The following is a 22,860-nucleotide window of genomic DNA, read 5'->3' on the forward strand; positions in this document are numbered from 1 at the left end:
TTCTCCCAACGCATTTATGTGATGAAAGAGGATGTATGTCTCAATACAGAATAAAACAATTATTATTGGTTCAACAATGACTAAATAAAAATACATGTCAATGGCTTCTAAAGTATCAACACACATAAAATGACTCAGGCTCCATTCTATATCTCAGCTGTGGAAATGCCAGTGTTTAATGCACACATTTCTGCATTTAGCAGATATAGTGGTTTAGGAAAAAATACACAGCCAGCATCTAAGTTTAAACAAATAGATCAGAAAAATAACAAACCACTCCTTTTTACTGTGCTGTTCAACCTGCCTTTGCTATGGCTTTATTGAATTTAACTATTAAGTAGAGACTTATGTGGTTTTCCCCAGAAGCATAGAGAAAAGTAGGAAAGTTTTTAGACTTTAAAAAAAGTATATGCATTTCAGACTAAACACATTTTAGACAGAAACAAATTACAGTGCTCAGAAAATGTTGTTTAGAAATATTAAAATATCTTTACAACTTAAACAACCATTTAAGTAAATTTCGGCTTTTTTGCCTACGCTACATAGCATAGACTAGACCAAAACAATTTACATATGTCCTATTCAACCAATGTGGATGTGAGAGAATGTACCACTGATGTTATTTGACACATGAAATCTTCATTTTCCAGGATATAAGTTATTTTCTGGAACTAAGAATCACTATGTAAAGTAGTATTATCTATTTCAGTCTTTGTAAAAACTAAATATTTGTTTACAAAAATAGAAACACATTTATTAACTTTATAACCATGAAAAGCAATAACAAATTTCAAAATGGGTTTTAAGCACGGCGAAACTGCCACCCTTCTACTGTGTCGGCGTGACTGTTATTAGCGATAACACTTTGGGGAAAAATTGGGCCAAATGCACTGTCATTTAACAACAATTTAAACCATGATTTTCACTAAAAGAAACTCCGAATTGTTCAAAATAACAATTTTGATCTAAGAAAGATAAAGAGGAGTCCTCAAAAAGGAGGAGGTGGCATTTTTATTGGTCTATATGTCAAATAACCTGTTCAGTGGAAAAGGACTTTGGAGAACACTGGAATTATTTGAATGCACCTGGACACTAACGCTGCTCTCTGCCGCCCACTCCCAATCTGCCTCCTGTTACGATTTGTCCTACTAATGCAAAGTTTGGCTTGGGAACTAAGACGTGCACATAATTTTGAACATTCACTGAAATGGAAACATATAGCTTATTTGTCTAGTTCTTCACAAACGACAACATAAGCCCAGTAGTAAAAATCACTCTGCCATGAACTTTTCTGATATGTTGTAATTTCACCATGCCTGGGAAAAACGTGTGTGTAACAGTATTTCACCGTGTAGCCTGCCCCTTTAGGGTTTCTTAAGGTCCAGAGAAGTTTTGTTGAGACATGTTATATCTGTCCTGCTTTGTAGGTACTTCAGGTCTTCAGTTCCCATGAATAAATATCGAGGAAACTTAATTTAACATCATAGTCAGTGTGTGGTGTTTTAACTGGCAAAGAGACAAGGGAAGAGAGAGAGAGAAAGAGAGAGACTCTCCTTGAAAAACTGCATGCTTAATTGCAATTTAACTGTACTTTTATATTATAAAAGAATACAGAAACATTCAACTTAATTGTCCAAGGCTATCAAAATTCTGCAAAACTTCAAAACCTCTACACATCCCAAACATTTTCAGAGCAAATTCAGTAACTCTTTTTCTCTCATTTACCAAAAGTGGTTAAAATGTATATTTGTTATGGTATTTTTTTCTCTAAAAAGTCTGATGATATTTCAGAGGCATTGAAAACTCAATTCTTAGTAAAGTTAATAACTCTTTTGAGATAGGCCATAACCAGCCTCATCTAAAAGAGAAAGAAAAAAATCAAATTGGGTTAAAGATGATTGTGAAAGTGAGAAAAATTAGAATAAATTATATTAAAATATTGAATGTTTGAAATTCTAGAATAGCAATATTCCTTTTTAGGAGGACTTAAGTTCATAAATAGGAATCCTGATATGGTATTGCCTTTTTCTCCTTAAGGAAACCCCTGTTTTCTTAAGCAATTAACTTCTCTATGAGAAAATTAATATGCTAGTTCATTCAATGCTAGAATCTCACTGTAGAGTGCATGTGCTTCCTTTGAACCTTTTTGCTGCAGAGAAGACAAGGAAAAAGAGTCCAACTCTAAATCCTTCACTGTGGCTTTACCTCATCTCAACCCATGGCCAGAATCTTTAATGAAAGGATTCACAAAAATGGAATAAAGAATTAGCATTTCTATGAATAAACAGATTCACAGTATAAAATTAGCTTTTCAAAAAACAGCAGGCAAAAAAATCAAAATAAGACTTTAGGGATGTGGAGTTCATTTGCTAATTTTTCAAGTCAATTCACCATGATCATGGGTCCACTGCCCAAAGAGTGATCTTCCATCTTCCTTTTATGTCTATAAAACTATATTTTAAGTCCCTGAAAAACACTATAAGAATTGAAGGTGATTCAATACATTTAGATTTATAAAATACAATGCAATTAAAGAAATAATTCCTTAAGTGTTGATCAGTTAATATCAATTTGATGGTGATTACATGCGGTGCTTGTTTTTCCATTCTTGTGATACTTCACTTAGTAGAATGGGTTCCAGTTCTAGCCAGGATAATACAATAGGCACTAGATCACCATTGTTTTTTGTGGTTGAGTAGAACTCCTTGGTATGCATAATGGGAGGGTGGAGGAGGGGATAGGTGTATACACACCTAATGGGTGCAGGACGCACCATCTGGGGGATGGGCACTCTTGAAGCTCTGACTTGGGTGGGGCAAAGGCAATATATGTAACCTAAACACTTGTACCCCCGTAATATGCTGAAATAAAAAAAAGAAAAGAAAAGAAATAATTCCTAAGGAGAAAGTATTAAGTACTATTTTTGTTAAGGACATTAGTTCCGTAAACTTCTAGACATCATTGACTATGTTACCATTTGTCATCCTAGGTGCCTAGGCCAGGGGTGGGGAACCTTTTCATGTTGGAAGGCAGCATTAATTTAGCTGTAATCAAATAAGGCTGTATTCAAGAAACTTCAATTAGATATACTTAGAAATGTACACTATTTTGTGAAAATATAACTACTATGTACTTAAAAACTTCAAAAAATCAAATCTATTTGTTAAATTTTAAAGTGCACTAATCTTTTAATGACTTTGTTGTGTCTCCTTTTGTTGGAGAGCATTTGACTGTTTGGTTGCAGCATGGAGGTCCACAGTTTCAGTTGATCCTCTAAGTGAGTATCAGTCATTTGCAATCTTATGGGTGTCTTGATTTGGGTTAGGTAGGTAGGAAAATGTAGATTCACAAAAATAAGTGGTTGAAAAGCAAGAAATCATTTTTTGGGCATGTTGCCGAATATGTGGGTATTCTACTGCATTTTTCCATATTTCAATTGGATCTTTCTTAACATCAAACAACGACTTTAAAAAGTCATCTGCTGAGAGCTTAATTGATTCCATCTGTAGTTCTTTAGGTGTCGTGGTGATATCAACTAGGTGAGGCTGAAATGCTAATTTGAATATGATGTCATGATTCTCAAAGACAGTGAACCTTTCACTGTATTCTCTAATTAATAGGTTTATAACTGCTGTATATTCTTCAAATGATTCACATATATTATCCTGCTCATCAATGACCTTTGTTAACTGGGGAAAATGTTTATGCAAAATTTCCTTTTGAAGAAGTGTTTTTTAAAAAAGATAACTTTCTTTGAAATGCTTGAATTTTTTGCCACATACTATATATAGACTTAGTTTTACAATGCAAAGAAATATTCAAGTCATTTGGATTTGACATGATATCACACAGAAATGCTGCATTCCCATAGAAATCTTCTTTCAATAATTCACTTTGTTGATTCTGTTCTTTATAAAATTTAACTATCTGTTCTCGCAGAGATAAAATTTTGGCTAACACCTGTCCCTGTGATAGCCAATGCACTTCAGAATGATACGGCAAATCCACATTGAATCCTTCAACTTTAGCATGTTACAAAACTGATGATGCCATGCCGTATTTGCATGAACACAGTTGACAATATTTCTAACTTGTTGCAAAGTGTCACTTAAAATGGTAGCTTTAACACAGAGATTTTGCTGATACAAGATACAGTGACAATAAATGAGAGTATCTGGATCTGTTAATACTTTTTTTTAAAAGTGTGCAATAAACCCTTCATGTTTTCCTGTCATGGAAGGTGCACCATTTGTACATACACTCACCAAATTTACCAAATTCAGTCCAACTTCACAACATTTATCTTGAAAGTTTTCGAAGATACCTATTCCCCATATTCTGTTCACAAGAGTGCCCAAAATGAGCAACTCTTCATAGCAAAGGAAATCTTCTGTTATGACCCAAATGAAGTATAAGACTTGCACCAAGTCAGTGGTTTCAGTTGAGTCATCCAAAGTGATTGAATAATATATATTTTCCTTCTGAAGGATTGCGTGAAGTTGTTCTGTTAAGTTGAAGACTAATTCATGCTGCTGATCAGTTATGGTTCTCCTTAAAAGAGACAGTTGTTTGTGCTTTAAAATGTTATCAGAGTCTAAGCAGCCTACAGCTTTGACTGCATTCTTTCACAATTTCTACATCACTGAATGGCTTCCCTTTTTTCCCAAGTATCTTAGCTACTTTGTAAGTTGCTTCAGTGGCATTATTCTCAGGTCTTATTGCTGCTTGAAAGAATTGTCTTTGCTTTTATTTTTCATCTTTTAATTTCTGCAATACAACCTTTCATGCCTCTCTCTCTAATTTAAAATACTTGTGGTCTTTATGAGTGTTATAATGCTGATGAGCATTGAATTTCTTTAATGTTGATATTGCAGTATCACAAAGCAAGCAAATTAAAAAATACCATTGAGTTGTGCAGCTATTCACAAATTCCACTTCAGACAGAAACACAGTGCACTGCTGTCAAAAGCTGATAACAGACTGCCATAACCCCCACAAACTCTCGCCAACAAGCCTCATGCAGTGGTAGTCCCGTCAGGCGGGGGAAGTTAGAATTAAATCATGAGCGTAGTCAATTTAGCCTCTATGGCTTATTAATGTTTTATTTGTGCCAGTCAATCTGTGAAGATTATTTCACTGAAACTTATTTTATTGTTTGTTATTTTAAATATGTTCATTTTAAAAATAAAATAAAATTATAAAAGATGAACAAAAATGCATTAATAAAAATGAAAGGATTTGTTCTGTAAGATTTGGATTCAGTCAAAAGGCTACACTCAAGGACCTGGAAAGCCACATGTGGCCTTAAGGCGGCAGGTTCCCCACTTCTTGCCGAGGAGCATTGTTTCTCCTCCAAAGGTGAAGTCTTGATCGCTGACTTCAAACTTCCTATTGCTCAAACTGATCATGATGGCAACTCTTCACAGTTTCTGACAAATGTCATTCTCATTGGTAAAGATGACTTTAAAAGAACAGAAAGGCTATATAATGTGTGGTCAGCAGTGTGGGTTCTGGAGGCAAACTGCCCGGGTTTAACATGGAGTTCCACCAACTATAGATCATGCAGCACTAGACAAGTGTGCCAATTATAAATTCATTGTATCTCAGCTCCAAACCCACCCTCCTTTGCCCTGCTTTGTGATACTGTGCCTGGGCCTTGTAAACATTTCTCTTTTGAACATCTTGGACAATGTCTGTCTTTGTTAGTAATACAGAAAGGAACTTCTCTTTTTGGTTCAAGTGTTTTTGTTTGTTTGTTTGTTTTTGCTTCTGCACCATGGCTACCAGCAAAATAGAAGAGATCCAGTGACGGACATCCTCCTTTATTGAATTTTGTAGGCATCTTGGGGGATAACCTCTCCCTTAGCCCACTGGCTATTGATAGAACCCGGTCCATTTCTCTACCTCCCAGTCACAGAACAAGGCCTGAGTCTCAGCATTGGCACGTGGAGAGGGTGCGTTTGTCCACTGGTTCCTTTCTTGGGTTCTCTGTCTCCACCCTGGAGGCTATTCCTTTCTTCTTTTTTTAATGGAAATATTAAAATACATTTATTACATACCAATATATTTCTCTATTTGTGCAGGTTTTATTCCAGTCTTTTTTTTTTTAATTTCAAAATATTGTTCTCTTTCACTTCACTTTTTTGTAGTTAACTGCTTTTTACAACACGGTGTCTCTTTATACTAAAATCTCCCTGTTCAAACTATTAACGTGGTTTCTGTCTCCTGAATGGACAACTGATATGAAAGTCTGTAAAATGAGGGTAATAATAGTGATTACCTCTTAGATCTGTTTTAATGATTAAAAGACTATGCAGATAAATTTCTTAAACCATGTATATTTGGTAAAGCTTAGAATTGTTGATCCCTGGCAGAACATTCAATAGATACTCTTCTTATATAACAAGAAAAACAGAAAATATTTTAAGAAATTCCTGCTGAGAATTTATCTACCTCCTATTGAATATGTTCTCCAACTCCCTAGAGTTAAAATAGCTATTTGTTTATATTAATACTTCTAGTTACAATTATAACACTATTAAATCAAAGTATTGCTTAACCTAATAGACTGTTTCTTTTTTTATTTTATAAAATAAATTTTATTGTGTATAATTAAGGTATACAACATGAGGTTATGGGATACACATAGAGAGTAAAATGGTTATTATAGTGAAGCAGATTAACTTATCCATTATCTCACACAGTTATCCTTTTATTCTTTTGTGACAAGAGCAGCCACAATCTAATCATTTAGCAGGAATTCCAAATACGGGACAATTTTATTAACTATAGCCTCACATTGTACATTTTATCTCTATACTTGTTCATCCTACACATCTGCTACTTTGTATCCTCTGACCCACATTTCCCTAGTTCCTCCCACTGGGCCCTGTCCCTGGTAACCACTGCTTCCTTTTCTGTCTCTGTATGTATGTCTTTTTTTTTTATTTTTAGATACCACATATAGGTAAAATCGTGCAATATTTTTCTTTCTGTATCTGACTTATTTCACTCAGCGTAATGTCTTCCAGATTTATCCATGATATGGTAAATGGCAGGATCTCCTTTTCTGAGGGTGAATAATATTCCATTGTTTATATATATATATCAGTTTCTTTATCCACTCATCTGTCAGTGGACACTTAGGTTGTTTCCACATCTCGGCTGTTGTGAATAGTGCTGCAATAAACACGGGAGTGCAGATATCTTTAAGAGGTGGTGCTTTCATTTCCTTTGGGCATATGCTCAAAAGAGGGTTGGCTGGGTCATATGGTAGTTCTACTTTTAATTTCTTTAGGAACCATCACACTGTTTTTCATAATGGCTACATGTCCACCATACCCCCGCCAATATTTGTTATCTCTTAACTTTTTGATAATAGCTATCCTATTATGGGTGGGAGGTGGTATTTCATTATGGTTTTGATTTTCATTTCCTTGATTAATAATATTGAGTACTTTATCATATACCTTTTGGTGAATATTATATCTTTTTTCGAGAAATTTCTACTTAGGGCCCTTGATAATTTTTTGTCTGGGTTATTTGTTTCTCTACCATTGAGTTGTATGAGATCTTTGTGGACTTTAAATATTAACCCCTTGTCAAGTATATGGTTTGCAAATATTTTTTTTCTCAATCCCAGGTTGCTGTTTCATTTTATTGATTGTTTCCTTTACTGCGCAGAAGCTTTTTAGTTTGATATCATCCCATCATTCATTTTTGTTTTTGTAGCCAGAGCTTTTGGTATGATATTCAAAAATCACTTCCAGCGATGATGTGAGGGAGTTTTTTCCCTGTATTCTCTTCTAGGAGTTTTACAGTTCAGGTCTTATGTTTAGGGCTTTTATCCATTTTGATTTTTGCACATGATGTAAGATAAGAATCCAATTTCAATCTTTTGCATGTGGAAATCCAGGATATTTTAGCACCATTTATGGAAGAGACTACCCTTTTCCCATTGTGTCCTCTTGGTGCCCTTGTGGAATAGTAGTTGACCGTATATATTTGGATTTATTTCTGAGCTCTCTCTGGTAGACTAAGTTTCTTGAGGGAAATGATCATACTTTAGCAAATTTCTTGGTATAGAGTAGATGGTTATAAAGGATTTTGGTGAATCACAGTATGGCCACTTGCCAATGTATCAGAATACAGAAATGCCCTGGATTTTTCTCATCATTCTGACCTGCATTTTGCTTGGAGTAGTGAGAGAGATTCTCCAACTCCATGCTCCACGACCCCTCAGAAGTATGTCCACGTTCCTCCGTTGTCTTGACTGAGAACCTTGGTTTTGATGTCAGGTATGGGTAATCAATAAAATGTGATACTTCCGTAAGTTTCCCTCTTGCCTTTCTTAATTGTCTTCAATATAGTAGTTATTTAAATACTTTGCAAAAGCTTTCCCACCAATAGCCACCCTTCTTTTTCTTCTTTATTAATTTTGCAGGCACGCTAGGATAACTTTAGCATCGTTTAAGTAGAATGCAGAAAGAATGGAGGCACTGCCCTGAAAAAGGAGAAACTGAAGGGAGATTGACAAAGATTTAAAATTACATAGAACTAGTCAGGATCTATAGTTTTATCATCATAAAACTATTTCTTTACTGGTACAATGTCATTTGAAAGAACATTCTTAACCATTATGTGGCCCTCTGCCATTAGTTGTACTGAAAAAGCAATTGTTTAGAATAACAAAAGTATTATGATATCAAAAAGAATTCAATAAAGAAATGTTCCTAATATATTGTTCTTTAAAATTTATTTATTGTGGTAAGAAAACTTAGTGCGAGATCTACCCTGCTAACGAATTTTTAAGTGCAAAATACATTGTTGTTGACTATAGGTACAATGTTGTATAGCAGGTTTTTAGAGCTTATTCATCTTGCTGGACTGAAACTTTATGCCGATTGATTAGCAACTTTCCATTTCCCCCTCCCCTCAGAACCTGGTAATCACCATTCTTCTTTTTTATTCTAGAAATTTGACTATTTTAGATACTTCATATTAAGTGGTATCACGCAGCAACTATCTTTCTGTGACTGGCTAGAGTACATTCTTGTTCTTGTATTTTGAGTTCTATCTTGCATTTATTTCAAATGTCATACTCCAATATAGCAAAACTGAAAGTTAAAGACGTGTTTTTGTTCGTTGCTACTGGTTTGCTCTCACCAGTAAGTCATTCGCATTATGCACTGGTCTCAATTCTGACTGCCTTCCTTAAACAACACTCACTTGAGTAGTACATATTCAGACTAAATATGTACACGTAAATCTTAGCTGAAGGAGTCCGTAATTCGCCCACAGCAATTGGTTTTACCTGCTCTGTTTGGGCGTTCAGGTGTAAAATCATAGACCTCACTGGATGAAACACAGCCTGCGCCCTCACGTGGCACAAGTCCAACTTCAAAATTGAGATCAAGAGGATAAAACATGCTCACGCCCTCCGACGAATAAATGGAATGCATAATTGTTTCATCGACACTAGTTCCTAAACATGCTGAAGCTGAGGAAGCTTCATGAAAGGCCAAATCAGCGTACCACTCGCTATGAATGTGTGTTGTGCTTCAAATGTAAATAGGATACTGCTCTCAGCTTGCTCTGAAGTAGTGCAGCCCTTCGTATGACAATTAAAGCCTTCAAAAGCAGCAAGTCCAGGAGAGGGTCTGGGTAAATCTCTGTCCATTCTGCCCCAGAAATATAACAATTCACCGACATTGAGGTGTGCCACATTTTTCAATTATCTCTCTAGTCCCCCTAAACTTCTTCCCAGTCATAATATTCAATTCCATAAAGAAGATCCTATAAGTGCCTGTTGGACATATTTGCAACAACAGTAAGAAAGTCCTTTTTTCTTTGTGTAAAACTATTGCTCTTTCAGGAATGCTTCATATAATTTTGGTCTAATTAAATATATGCTCTAATCAACTGATCTGGTGTTCAGACTGAAGCACACACACATGACTTCTGAATTAATTTATGAAAATAATTCTCTGTAAGCAAGATCAAGTACTCTTAGAGACTTGCTAAGATTAGTGATGATTTAAAACCCTTAGCCACACTTTTGTCCTCACAAGAGCCCAAAAAGGACTACCCCAGAGTACTTTGAACTAAAGGAGATTGGGAGGGCCACAGGAGCAAGGAGGTCACTCTGATCTTCCCCTGCCTTTCTGTGTGAGGGCTGGCCATAGAGAAATTCTCTGACTTATCTTGCCTGAAATTAGATCATAAGATGCTCATTCCAGAGGGTCCTGACCTGTACCTGGAGGGAAAGAAAAGCTACACAGAGAGGCCAAGAAGAATATGAATAGACAGGCCTTGCTGGGCTCCTCTCTTCAGTCTATTACCATGAGATCATACCCTTTTGTCCAATCACTTTTCCACATGGCTGTTCTTTCTTCACTGAACCTAAGCATAAAAATACACAATTTTCCCGGGGTCTTTAGGTCTTCATTTCTGAAGGCTCCAGTGTTAAGTAAAAGTTTGATAAATAAATGTGCTTTTCTCTCGCTAACCTATCTTTTGTTATAGGAGTGTGGGTCATGATCCTTATGACAGGTGAGAAAAAGTTATTTATCATACCTTTCCAGTCATACACCTCCAATTACATTGTCTTCAATGTCAACTTTAATGCCTTTCTCCTATTCCAGTTCTGGTGATGTAGTATTTAATTAGGAGAAGGAAAATGTTTAATTAAACAACAAAAATAAGGTAATGCTGGTTCACCGTTAAAAATTCATGGATCGTTAAATGAATAATTAAATCTTTTACTCTGCATTCCTCAGTGTCTGTAAGAACCACCCCCCACACACACACCCACAAACACACACATGCTCCCATGCACACATGCACAGAGCTTAGAAAGGTTTATTATGCATGGAGAACATGTATTCTGAATAAAGTAAATATATATTAGCATAATATAAAGTTAGCACACAAAATTACATTAATATCTTGAATGAAAGATGTATTAAATAAAGGACCCTTAATTAAGAGTTCATTAATCCTATTCTCAATCCAGAATTGCATATCTTATATCTTTCTTGATTAATGCATTTAGCTCCTATAAGAATGCAACTGTTCCACTCATTAAATATGTGGTTTAAGAAAACATGAGATTGATTTCTACATGCAAATATTTCTCATGTATAGGGATTAAGATAAATAAAGTGTGACAGTTTTCAGGCAACATTTTTTAATTTTGTCTATTTGTTCATTGAGACCCGAGGGTAGGAGTGGTCAGAGAGAAACATCAGTTATTGTTAGAATGAGAAAATAACCGGAGGCATAATGTACACTCTTTCAATGCACTCCCAGAATCTAAACACTAATTAGATTTCCAAAATACCTATCTGACTAATTGAGATCCATTTTTATGGCAATATTTCTGGTCCTTAATTGAAATTCTCTACAAAATATTAATATATAGTGAAAGAATTAGCCAAACTCCATCTATGATTTGAAAATGTTATGCTTTGAAGGTAAGCACAGAATTTTAGGGTCAAGTTTTTTTCTTTTTTCTATTTTTAGTAGAGATGGGTTCTCACTCTTGCTGAGGTTGGTCTTAAACTCCTGACCCCAAGCAATCCTGTGCCTTGGCCTCCCAGAGTGCTAGGATTACAGGCATGAGCCACCACACCCGGCCAGGGTCAAGTTTCAAATTTTTGTCTGGCCTTGAGTCACTTTTCCAAACACAATGATTTTTTTTTTAATTTCTGGGTGATTCTGAAATATGAATATTACTAAATACTCATTTGAAATGCTGAGTAAAATTAATAGAAAAGAGTGAATTTTTATAGAAGTATCTTTAAAACACAATTGTAATGCAAAATGATGACAATTCTTTGTAAACTTTTATAATTTAAAAATCTGTATGTGATAATTTCAGCTGCAGAAGTACAATCTTTTCCATATTATTGGAAGAAAGACTTAAGACCAAGATTGTGATATATCAGATTTTTGCCTTTTTAAATTTCGAGGAAATGTGATATAATCCATGACCTGTATTAAGTATTAGTGACGCTAATATATATTATATTTAGATATCATGAAAAGTTAACTAGTTCAGTGTTTAAAATTGCAATAACAACACATAAAAACTTACCTTTGTTTTGTATGCTGGTATCTGGAAGTGATTTATAGGAAATTTCACATTCCTGGGATATACTGATGTTATCTAGAGCAACAGTAGCATTCGATGATAAAATAGTAGCTTCTAAAATTACCTATAATTACAGAAAGATAACATTAAATTAAATAATAATTAAAATAAATTAAATTAAATTATAGAAAGATAAAATTAAAACACACCATAAGACTAATATCTTACAATCATATTTCTTTGTGTAGAGGAACTTAATTATATCTGTCCCATCTGCAATCTAATTTTAGAAAATTTTTTTGACCAGAACATTCAAATTCCAAATTTATAAAGTCATAACTGCTTTGGCAGGATCTTATGCAACCTTAATATCTTAGGTAACCTTGTTTCAATTAAAAGTTGTAACATTCATCACTAGTGAAGGGTTCTCTTCCCATTGGAACCATTAAGAGCCATATGCATTTATAATGAGTTCTTTAGGGCAATCAACTGCATGGCTTACAGCTCAATTTAATTGAGATATGAATTCATTTGTAATGCATCAGCTGGAGGCAATGATTCATTTCCATATCAAAATATTTAAATACATATATATATTATGTATATATACACAGAAACATACTTAAGTGGTAAAGCACTCATCAATAACCACATACAATGGTTAATAATATTCATATGCTAAAGCACTCAGAGGCATCTATTTAAGTTTAATTTATTCTAACACTCTGAATAATGACTGATATGTTTTCCTTCTTGTTAATCACTAATATTATGTTGTTATTCCAACACGGAAGGAAGGAAGGAAGGAAGGAAGGAAGGAAGGAAGGAAGGAAGGAAGGAAGAAAGGAAGGATAGAAGGAAGGAAGGAAGGAAGAAATTAAGCCTGCAGTCTTAAGGACCTGTGTAGCAGACCACCAGTCCAGGACACAGGTGGTACATACATCTTGATCTTACCAGGGAGGATCTCTGATCTCAAGGATCTTACAACTTACCGTGTCAGAGCTCAGAACATGCTATCCCCAAATACGGTACGTTAGAGGTCATTTTCTTTCTCCCTCCTTTCTTTGTGAGAGCTGGCCATAAAGGAATTATCTGACTCACCTCTCCTCAAAGTAGGTCATAAACCTTTATGTTACAGGTGTCCTGCCCTACAACCAGAGGAAGGGAATGCTACACAGAGAGGCCAAGAGGAATGTGAACAAACAGGCTTGCTGAGTCCCTGCCAATTTATTACTATTAGATCATACTCTTTTTGTCCAATCATACTTCTATATGACTGTCCATTCTTCACTGAACCTAATCATAAAAATAGACAATTTTCCCTGGGTCTCTGGTTCTTCATTTCTGAATGCTCCCGTGTCACATAAAATTTTGATAAATAAACTTGTCACGATTTTCTGTTGTTAATCTGTCTTTGGTTAATGGAGTGTCAGCCATGATCTTTGTTATAAATGAGGAAAAAGTATTACTTTTCCTGCCGTACACTTGGTATGATACATCAGCAACTAAGTGATAACATATGTGCTGTATAAAAGATAAATATAAAAATACTAGGAGAATCAAAGAGAAACACTTCATTCCTTCTGCCAAGAATGTGGGACTGAGAGTTTGGGAAAAGATTTGGTGGAGAGGTGATATTAAACGTGAGTTATAATTGCTGCTAAAGATTTTACCTCAAGAAACTGAGGTAACAAACCAAGCAAAACCAAACAGATATGAAAGTGCATAATATGTTTAAAAACTGGGGTTGGGTGTTATAGGAGTATAGGATTTTAAGGGACAAAAAAATTAATCAGATAATGGATGGAAAAGATCAATTTGCATGAGCTGTCATAGCCCAACTGGAGAGTAATTAGATGGCATCTGTTAAAAAGCGAAATAGTATAGACTGCAAAAATTACGCCCGTTTCTCAGCGTTTATCCTACAGAGACACTCCTAGAGATGCTCATGAAGATCTGTGCATGAATATAGCCCTCGATGCTGATTTTAATAACAATGACAGGAAACAATTTAAACATGAATCAATCCATAAATAGTGATACAAGCCATGGAATACTGTATCAGTTAAAAATAATATCTCTATGTGTTACTATAAAAAGTCCTTCAACATGTGTTTTTGAGCAAAAAAATAAGTTACAGAAAAGAAATGCATCACATAATATTATTTAGGACAACACACATGGTTTAGATTTCGAGGTGTATGTGGTACATATATACATATTAAATACGAAAATGGACTGGAAGTAAAAAGAAACTAATACCTATAAAGATAAAGACTATAATGGCAGATGATGATGGTCAGAAGGGACCATTGCTTTATTTGAAATTTTGGTATTTTATAATGCAACGCATATAATTTTAATTATTTTAAAAATTCTGATTAAAGCTGCTTTCTGTATAATCTCAGCCAACTAAGAAATTTGGCCTCCATACAAGAGTCAGAAAATAAAAACATAGGTCTTAAAGAAGGATTTTGATGAAATACATGCAAGTATTTTAACTTAAAAATATACATATCATGTTTAATGCCATTAAGTAATTGTAATTTATTTTGAACAGCTTTAAGTTTGAAAGAATTTTCTTTTTATTCGTTATTATTATACCCCTTACACTGAAGTCAATTGAAATAGATACATAATTCTTTAGACTCATTAGAAAAACATTTGTTGACTGCCATTTTAAAGGCCTGTGCTACTCAAAGAAAAAAATGCAGAAAAGACAATCTTTGAGGTACTTTTCTGTGCTCCTAGAGAGGGAAATACTCATATTCTTTGAAAGAAATGGGTGGGCCCTGGGTGGCATGAAGTAGAACCATGACATAGGTCTTTAAAGTGTGTTTACATAATTTTTCCTGAAAGGAATCAGTGGGCTCTTCAAATATTCATATAAAATGTAAAGATAAACACAACTTAAAAAGCCAAATAAAAAAGTATTAGGTCATCTATATCTCTGCTTGCTTACTTCTATATAATTAAATTTAGGACCATTCAATAAAAGATTATAATGCTACCATTAATTCAAGTCATCTACATTTTAAAAGAAAAATGGTTACTTCCTCTGAAGAATGTATGTTATACCTGTAAATAGTGATCATCTCATGATTCCAAAATCATCTTGTCTATTTCTATTTTTTTACTGCTTGTTTTAACCAAGCTGATCTTTTGAGTTGTGATCCAAAGCAGTTCTCTTTGGGAACTACAGTATTAATTAGTAATCAGTAAGTAAGAAAGAGGTCACGTGGAAGAGATGTTTCAACCGTGGATGAAGGGAGACTGAAAACCTCATTAATTATAAGATAGGTAATTTGAAAATTTAAATTTCAAATTAAATGTAGATGGCTTTCCCTTCTAAAACTATTTTTCAGGATCTTGCTAATTTTTATTTTATTCAATTATATTACTCCCTCAAAGAGCAAACTAATTTTTTGCTTTCAGGAATCACAACAATTTGTAAATGTTCACAATCAAGTGATTACCTTTTGTATCTGTAAAACTGAGAGAACCTTTTACAGAAAAATACTCAACTAGCATAGATGTCTTGTTCTATAAAAGACTAACAAGGGCAAAAACAAATAAGAATGTAAGAGAAAATAGGAATATAGTAAGAAGGAAGAGAGAGAAGTTGGAATATGATAATTTTTGAAGAATGATGGTTCTATCAATAATAAAAGCAAACAGCCAACGTTTACTTAGAGCTTAGCATATGTAAGGCACATTCACTCATTTTAATCCTGTGAAGATGGTGCTATCTTCATTCTCATTTTAAATAAAAGAAACAAGTTTCGAGAATAGAAGTTATTGGTTGAAGGTCACATATCTAGTAAGAAAAATATGTAACCTGAGACATTAATGATTGAGCCATACTGCATCACTTTAAAGAAATAAACTGGTCCTTAGCAGATGCTGCAGAACAGGGCTACCTGGAGAAAAAAGATTTCATGCAGCCCTAGATAAAGCAGTCTGAGGACATAGCAGCTTCACAGAGACTAGATTAGCTTTTACTTTTGTATTATAAATCTTACCCTTCACTGAATCTTCAAATAAAGTGAGGAAATTGTTATTGATTTATATCATTGACTCTGATAAAGAGGGAACATGGTATCCATCATTGTGGAAAATTTGACAAAAGGGTCATTTTAAAATGAAATCTAAAATATCATACAATTGGGTTTTAATAGGAAGCCTGAAGAAAGTAGACCAACTTGAAATCAATGGACAGTACTCAGAAAAAGTGCCTTTAGACAGTAAAACTGAGCACAGCAGTTAGAGAAAAAAAGAAATTGTGTATTAAATGAATATCTTTGTATAAAAAGCTGAACATAGCAAATGAGCAGGCCAAGTTAAAGCAGATTGAAAAGGATACTATTAACTATTTGGCCTACATTCTTCTAATAAAACCTACATGGGAAATGGAGGGAATATTGAAACATTGTTAATTTGCTGTTCTTATAGAATAAATAGTAAACCTAATTCTTTGCCAGCAGAAAGAACTAACGTCCTATCTAACTAGGGGGTGCATATTTCCTAAAGAACTCAAAGCAATTCGTATTCTGTTATAATGTCCACAACTGACATCAAAAGGACCACACTAAATCAGAATTTCATGGCTAAACGGGAACATAGAGATCACATAATTCCATGCCTTTCTTCTTTCCAATATTTGGATTGGATTGGATTACACTGTATAAATATGTTTTGAGCTTAGTCACATTGAACTGATGGCCAGACAATAATTAAGGTCACCCTTAAATGATTTAGTCCATTAAACTTGAATTTTAGCCTGTTTCCAAGAAGACAAACTTTAAATATTTGAATATTTAAAAGCCAGATTGACTATTTTATAGGTATCATATCTTTTCCATTTGTTGTTGATAAAAGAATGACGTAGAATTGCACCTAGCTAGAATTCCCATGTATATTTTCATACTTGTAAAAATATACTTAGAGAAATCAAGTTAAAACCAACATATTATTAGCATTTTTTTTCTACAGTGGACAAGAAATGGGATGGAAAGATACACAAAAAGGACAAAAAATCTTCATTTTTGTATGCAAACAAACAATAACATTGTAAGCAAAGTGTTAAAAGTTAATTCTCAGGTGTGAGTACATGGTTATTTGTTTCTTTCTGTACTTACTCCTAGTTTGAAATATTTAATAATAAATATACATCATATTAATGTATTAAGTAACACCATGTATGTATATATGCGTGTGACTGTGTATGTATATATGCATTGTGTGTGTATTTGTATGTATGTATAGAATTTGGACTGATTTCACAACAGAATGTTAATACAAGTCCACAATTCCTTATCTAAAGTCTTTCGGGCCAGATGAGCTATGAAATTTGAATAGTTCAGAGTTGATGTCAATATAACATTGATAATGTTTAATACATGATACCCTCCGGGAGATCTGGGTCGACACTGTATAATCAAATCCATCACTAAACGAATGCCTGAAGACCTCACATTGGTTCAGGTCAGCTTAGGTTTTGCCTCTAAATTCATTTTTCAAAAGTTTATTGCTTTCCAAATTTAATTTTCTAAATTCCTGATTAGACATCGTAGAGCTGGAATGGCCTTGTTTAATGGTGAAATTTGAGGAAATTTTTATTTTTCTTTTTATCCATCTGTAGTTTCCAAAACAAACATGTACTGTAGCCAACTCGTAACAGGACTAAGTGGGGAGGCGCAGAGGAAAACTCTTATCTTCTCCGGGGTAAATTAAACACGCTGAGGCCTGGCAAGAACTCAGCCTTGGGGCTGATTCGTACAAGGCGGATTGCGGAGAGAAGCAGACATATGGTGCCGAGCCCCCAGGAGGGGGAGGGAGAGAGAGGCAGTCCCAGAGCAGGGCTGTGTTAGAAATCCTCTCAGGTCTGTTGCTGCCAAATTACAAAATCTCACCAAACCACTGGCTAATCTATAAACTAGCTAATATGCCGCCAGATGATAAAGGATAGTCTCCATTTGCACTGCTAAGCAAAGCAAAACCAAAACTATATCCAAAAAGATATGTTAAAGAAAAAAATATATATACTATCCTGAAACTCATCAATAACAGTGATCCGTCAATGAGAGATTCCAGTCGCAGAAAGGAAACCCATAACACTTCTCAGATAAGTAATCCTAACAAAGGACATTCTTTTTTTTTCTCAATATGTCAATTAACAATACACTCTGACAGATCTTCTTGGTAAGTTTCATTCCAACTAAAAGTAAACTCAATGAAAACAATTTTATGTTGAACATAAATAGCAGACAAGAGATCGAATCCTCTGATTTGGCTTGTTCTGTTCCACAAACTGGAGAGTGACACTGAAATGACTCCATGACAGGCCTTTATGTCAAATGTTTCCCAATTAAGAGCTATTAGGTTCACGGTGTTGCTGTCCATTTGATATGGGAAAGGAATCACAAACTGATCCTTGAAAAATCAGAGGAATTTGGAGACCTACACTAAGAGAAGAAGCCTTTAATGATTGAGCCTAGAGTTCTGGTCAAGAGGAGATTCCCTTTTAAAATAGAGAAGAAACACTAATAATTATATAAGTGTCTACTACTCCCAGATGAGATATCCAAGTAATAGCCACAGCAATAACAATAGCTAACTTCTGTGTGTTAACTCTATGCCAGATTCTCTTCTACGTACTTTGCATGTACAAACTATTTAATAGTCACGATAATTCCATAAAGTAGAGAACAGTCATAGGAGTTGATGTTTAGTCCCTGCTCCTCCTGCTTCCATGGGAAGGAAGTTCCCTGCAGTAACACTGCTGTTAGTTACATCTTCCTCTTTCCCAGGAGATGAGGGAGATTTAACTGACTGGTGAAGTTAGAATAAGCTGGGCATGTTCAATCACCTTCTTCTTCTCCCATTCAACACCCCCTATTGGGAGCCAGCCTATCCCCAGCAGGTGTGCACTCTGCTGTTATAACTGACTGATGGTAAGAGGCTTCCCCTAGAATGTAAGTCCTATATTTCTCCAGCAGTCAGTTATTCTCTGGGTAAATCTATTTATTCTGAGGTGAAGTATTATTTTAAATACATGACTGTACATTCTTAAGGCATCTGTTCCAAAACATTTATTTGCTGTCATTTAAAGTATATTTTGATCTCAACTGATTCAGAAATGAGGACCAGATGAGGTGTGTTATTTACCAGGGGGCCTTTAATCCCCAAGTATTATCCTCCCCTTTCTATTGACAGAGGAAGAGAAAGAGGTACAGAGGGCTTGAGTGACTTCCCTGTGATTATACACCTGGGCTTGGACCCCAGGCTCCAGAGCCCATGTTCATAGTCACCATGTCAACTATATTCTCTTTAATACTCAGACCTCTGAAATGTTGCTTTTATCATCTCTGGGGGTTTCACTGATTAGGAAATATGAAAATCCAAGACAGTGTTTGCATGGTCACTTAGCAACTGATGAGCAGAGCAGAGATTAGAACTCAGACCAGCAGACTCCACAGGCAGTGTGTTTTCTACTACATTCCATTCAATTTAGTTTCCAAAATTGTTCCATTCAAATGTCATCCAGAAGAGACTCATGTCCAGGATGGTAGAAATTGGGGAACCCATTTGATAAGCTATGGTTGCCTCTTTTATTATTATTGTATTGATACATAGTAGTTGTACATACCTATGGGGTACATGTGATATTTTGATATGTGTATACAATGTGTAATGATCGAATCAGTGAAACTGAGATATTGATCACCTCAAGCATTTATCATTTCTTTGTGTTGGGAACATTCCAAATCTTCTGTGCTAGCTCTTTTGAAATATGCAATAGTTATTAATTATAGTTTCCCTACTGTGCTATTGCCTTCTATCTAACTGCATTTTTGTACACATTAACCAATCTCTCTTCATCACCCCCGCCCACCTCCAACTATGTTTCCCAGCCTCTGGTAACCACCATTCTATGTACTACCTCCATGAGATCAACTTTTTTAGCCCCCACATATAAGTGAGAAAACGAGATACTTGTCTTTCTGCACCTGGCTTGTTTTTACTTATTATCGTGTCCTCCAGTGTCCAAAGGTTGATAAAATCCTCAAGGTTATTGGGAAGCAGAAAATGAGGCAATAAGATTAAAATGTGAGTAGAGCCCATGTCAGAGTTTTTTTTTCCCCCACTACCTCACATAATCCACCATCTTCACTTAGGAAATAAACATTCCTTTTAAATTATTCTTCTCTCTGTCATCTTATTCAATTTTTATCTCCACTTTTGCTACTCTCAAATCTTGAGCACTTAGTCAAAATAACCTCTCTATTCACCTCTGATTATGTGTTTGGTCTCTGTTCACTCTAGTAATGTTGAATAAATACATGGGGCACGTGTGTTATTTTATGGTCTGAGAGGATTTGCATTAAATAAATGTTCTTCTGATGAGTTGTATTAATTCCTAACGTACTCACCTGGAAAGGCAGAGTAGATTCTCCGACTTTTGCATGGAGATCGATTTGGACTTGGCTCCACTGAGAATCAGAGAATCCTATTATTTCGCCTTGCTTTTCCAAGTTCCCATTGAGTGATGTTCTTGTAAAAACTGAGAGATGTGAGTGCTGAGACAAACAATACGAAAACTGTACCTGTTGAAAAAAATATTTTGAATGATATAAATCTTCTAGTTATCTGTCTGTAGTAGCTTTTTTGTAACTTAAAATATATCAAACTACTTTGGTATTCAATATAATCTTCCTTATTTTCCTTTCCTCTAAATGTGCAACCCCAGAAAATGCTAAGGCCTTCCTTTGCCACACTTTATATTTTACCCTTAAGAAAAGTTTCAAGGCAGCTACAAAAACTGTTATTTTTAACACATACTGAAGAGCTATCTATAGAAATAGGACACTAACATGCTGCTGAGACAAGTTCGAGGACGTGTGTTTGTCCACATAGTCATGAGCAGTACTCAGCTTCCACCGAAGTTCCCTGGGATCTTTCTCTCTGGCTTCTTATAAATCTGAGAGGTAAATGTTATGACTCAAAGTTACAAAATCATTATTATTATACCTTCTTGATATTTCAAACACCAAACCAAGAAAAAATTTCCTTGGAAAACGGCTTTCTGAAGTAAAGAGAAAAAACAAAAAACTATACTTAATACTTTTCATTAATTTCTTTTCTGTTGTGGCATTATCAAAAGGCCCATGGATACTGTTCATTAATAATTTAAGCCAAGTAAGAGAACATTCTTCATGAGGCTACGGGAGCCTTGATCATTTTGCTTTACTCACTATCAGTGATGACACAATATAAAGGTTTGATGGCTTAACTACATAGTAAAGAAAATACAGAAAGAGGATTATTTTAGGTGCTGATAACGGTAGCTCTGACATGGACTTCAGTGCTGTCATTGATTCAACCAATATTTACTGCACACTTACTAAGTACCTGGCACTGTATGAGGCAAAAATTAATTTCCTCAATGGTTGGATGATCCACTCTATAAAATACATCAACATAACCTCTATAAAGACAAGTTCAGATACACTGCAGTCAAAATTTCTTCTTCTTCTTTTCTTTACCACCAACATTCAAAGATGAGGCTTCTCAGAAACGGCATCTCTCCTTTTGAATTCAAAGAGACCCATTTCAGGTTCACTATATTTCAAATTCTTGATTGTTGTTTTTCTTTTTTGTCATTGTGCATTTATCCTGCTATGTGGACATGTATTAGGACATAAATAGGCAACCCATTTATTTCACTGTTGGGACCAATTTCAGTGATGAGAGTTGACCAAAAAATGCTTTAAATGCTCTTTAAAAAAAATTGTTCAATTCAAAACATTAAGCATTCTATGTTCCAATTTGGCACACTTTTTTTTCAATGTCTACTTATTTGCTACCACTTGATCAAAAAATCTTTCTGATGGTCTATTTCATTTTTAGATTTTATTATCATGCTCACCTAAATTCATATCCTGACAGGCAAGTCAGAAATTTAAAAGATGGAAGTGTTTAATTAAATTCCATGGAAAGAGAGGATTCATGTTTCTTAACTGCAATTAAATTTTAGATCCCTGCTGTAAGTTTCATTATGCCCTAACTCGCAAATATGCAAAGCAGAGCTTTGCACCTAGTTGTACAAGAGATGTGTGTGCCCCATCAGAATTTGAAGCTGTCAAACTGTCACTCAGTACATCACCAGTGTGAAGTTACTTTAATAGCGTATTAAGCATAAATGCCAATGGGATCCACATAAATGGGATAAGAGCTCAGAATTTATATTTAATTTACTCTTTTTGACAGAATTTGCATTGTGGAGACTTAAATTCTTTAGTTATTAGAGACCGAGAAACCTCCCATAGTCTTTTCAAATTGAGTATTGTTAAGGGCGAAATCAGTGAATCAAAGTGATTGATGCAGCTGTGATTCAGACAAGCAGTCATCAGTATGCAAACCCGGTGGCCCTCCACTTGGTACACGCCAGTAGCAGAACACTAAGCCATAAACTCAAAATCACAGAATGCGTTGCAAATTACTCACAGAACCTATTACCGCAAATTGGATCTACTGGATGTTCAGTTAATATGTATTGTAAAAAGAAGAAAGGAATGAGTGGACTGTTAGTATCAGTGCTTAAGTAAATGTCTGTAAACATTCAGAGACAGAGAGAGTGGGGGAGGGAGAAGAGAGGAGAAAAAGATGGAAAGAGAGACTCTGCTCTATGTCAAAAATTGTACAAGGCATTAGGTGTCCTTAAGGATTTTAGAGTCTTTGGGTGGAAGAGTGGAATAAAGAAAAGG

General features: G+C 35.0%; 1 protein-coding gene across 1 annotated transcript in view; it reads right to left on the reverse strand.

Moving 5' to 3' along the window:
• MALRD1 (MAM and LDL receptor class A domain containing 1) overlaps positions 1-22,860 on the reverse strand; it is a 285,192-nt gene that overhangs the window by 143,912 nt on the left and 118,420 nt on the right. The window contains exons 11-12 of the mRNA XM_012660894.1: positions 20,527-20,700; positions 12,098-12,218 (exon numbers count right to left, since the gene is read on the reverse strand). Coding sequence (XP_012516348.1) covers positions 12,098-12,218; positions 20,527-20,700 — 295 coding nt within the window. The remainder of the gene's footprint in view (positions 1-12,097; positions 12,219-20,526; positions 20,701-22,860) is intronic.

The sequence above is a fragment of the Propithecus coquereli genome, unplaced genomic scaffold (assembly GCF_000956105.1).
Source record: "Propithecus coquereli isolate 6110/MARCELLA unplaced genomic scaffold, Pcoq_1.0 Scaffold69, whole genome shotgun sequence".
In the NCBI taxonomy this organism is placed as follows: domain Eukaryota; kingdom Metazoa; phylum Chordata; class Mammalia; order Primates; family Indriidae; genus Propithecus; species Propithecus coquereli.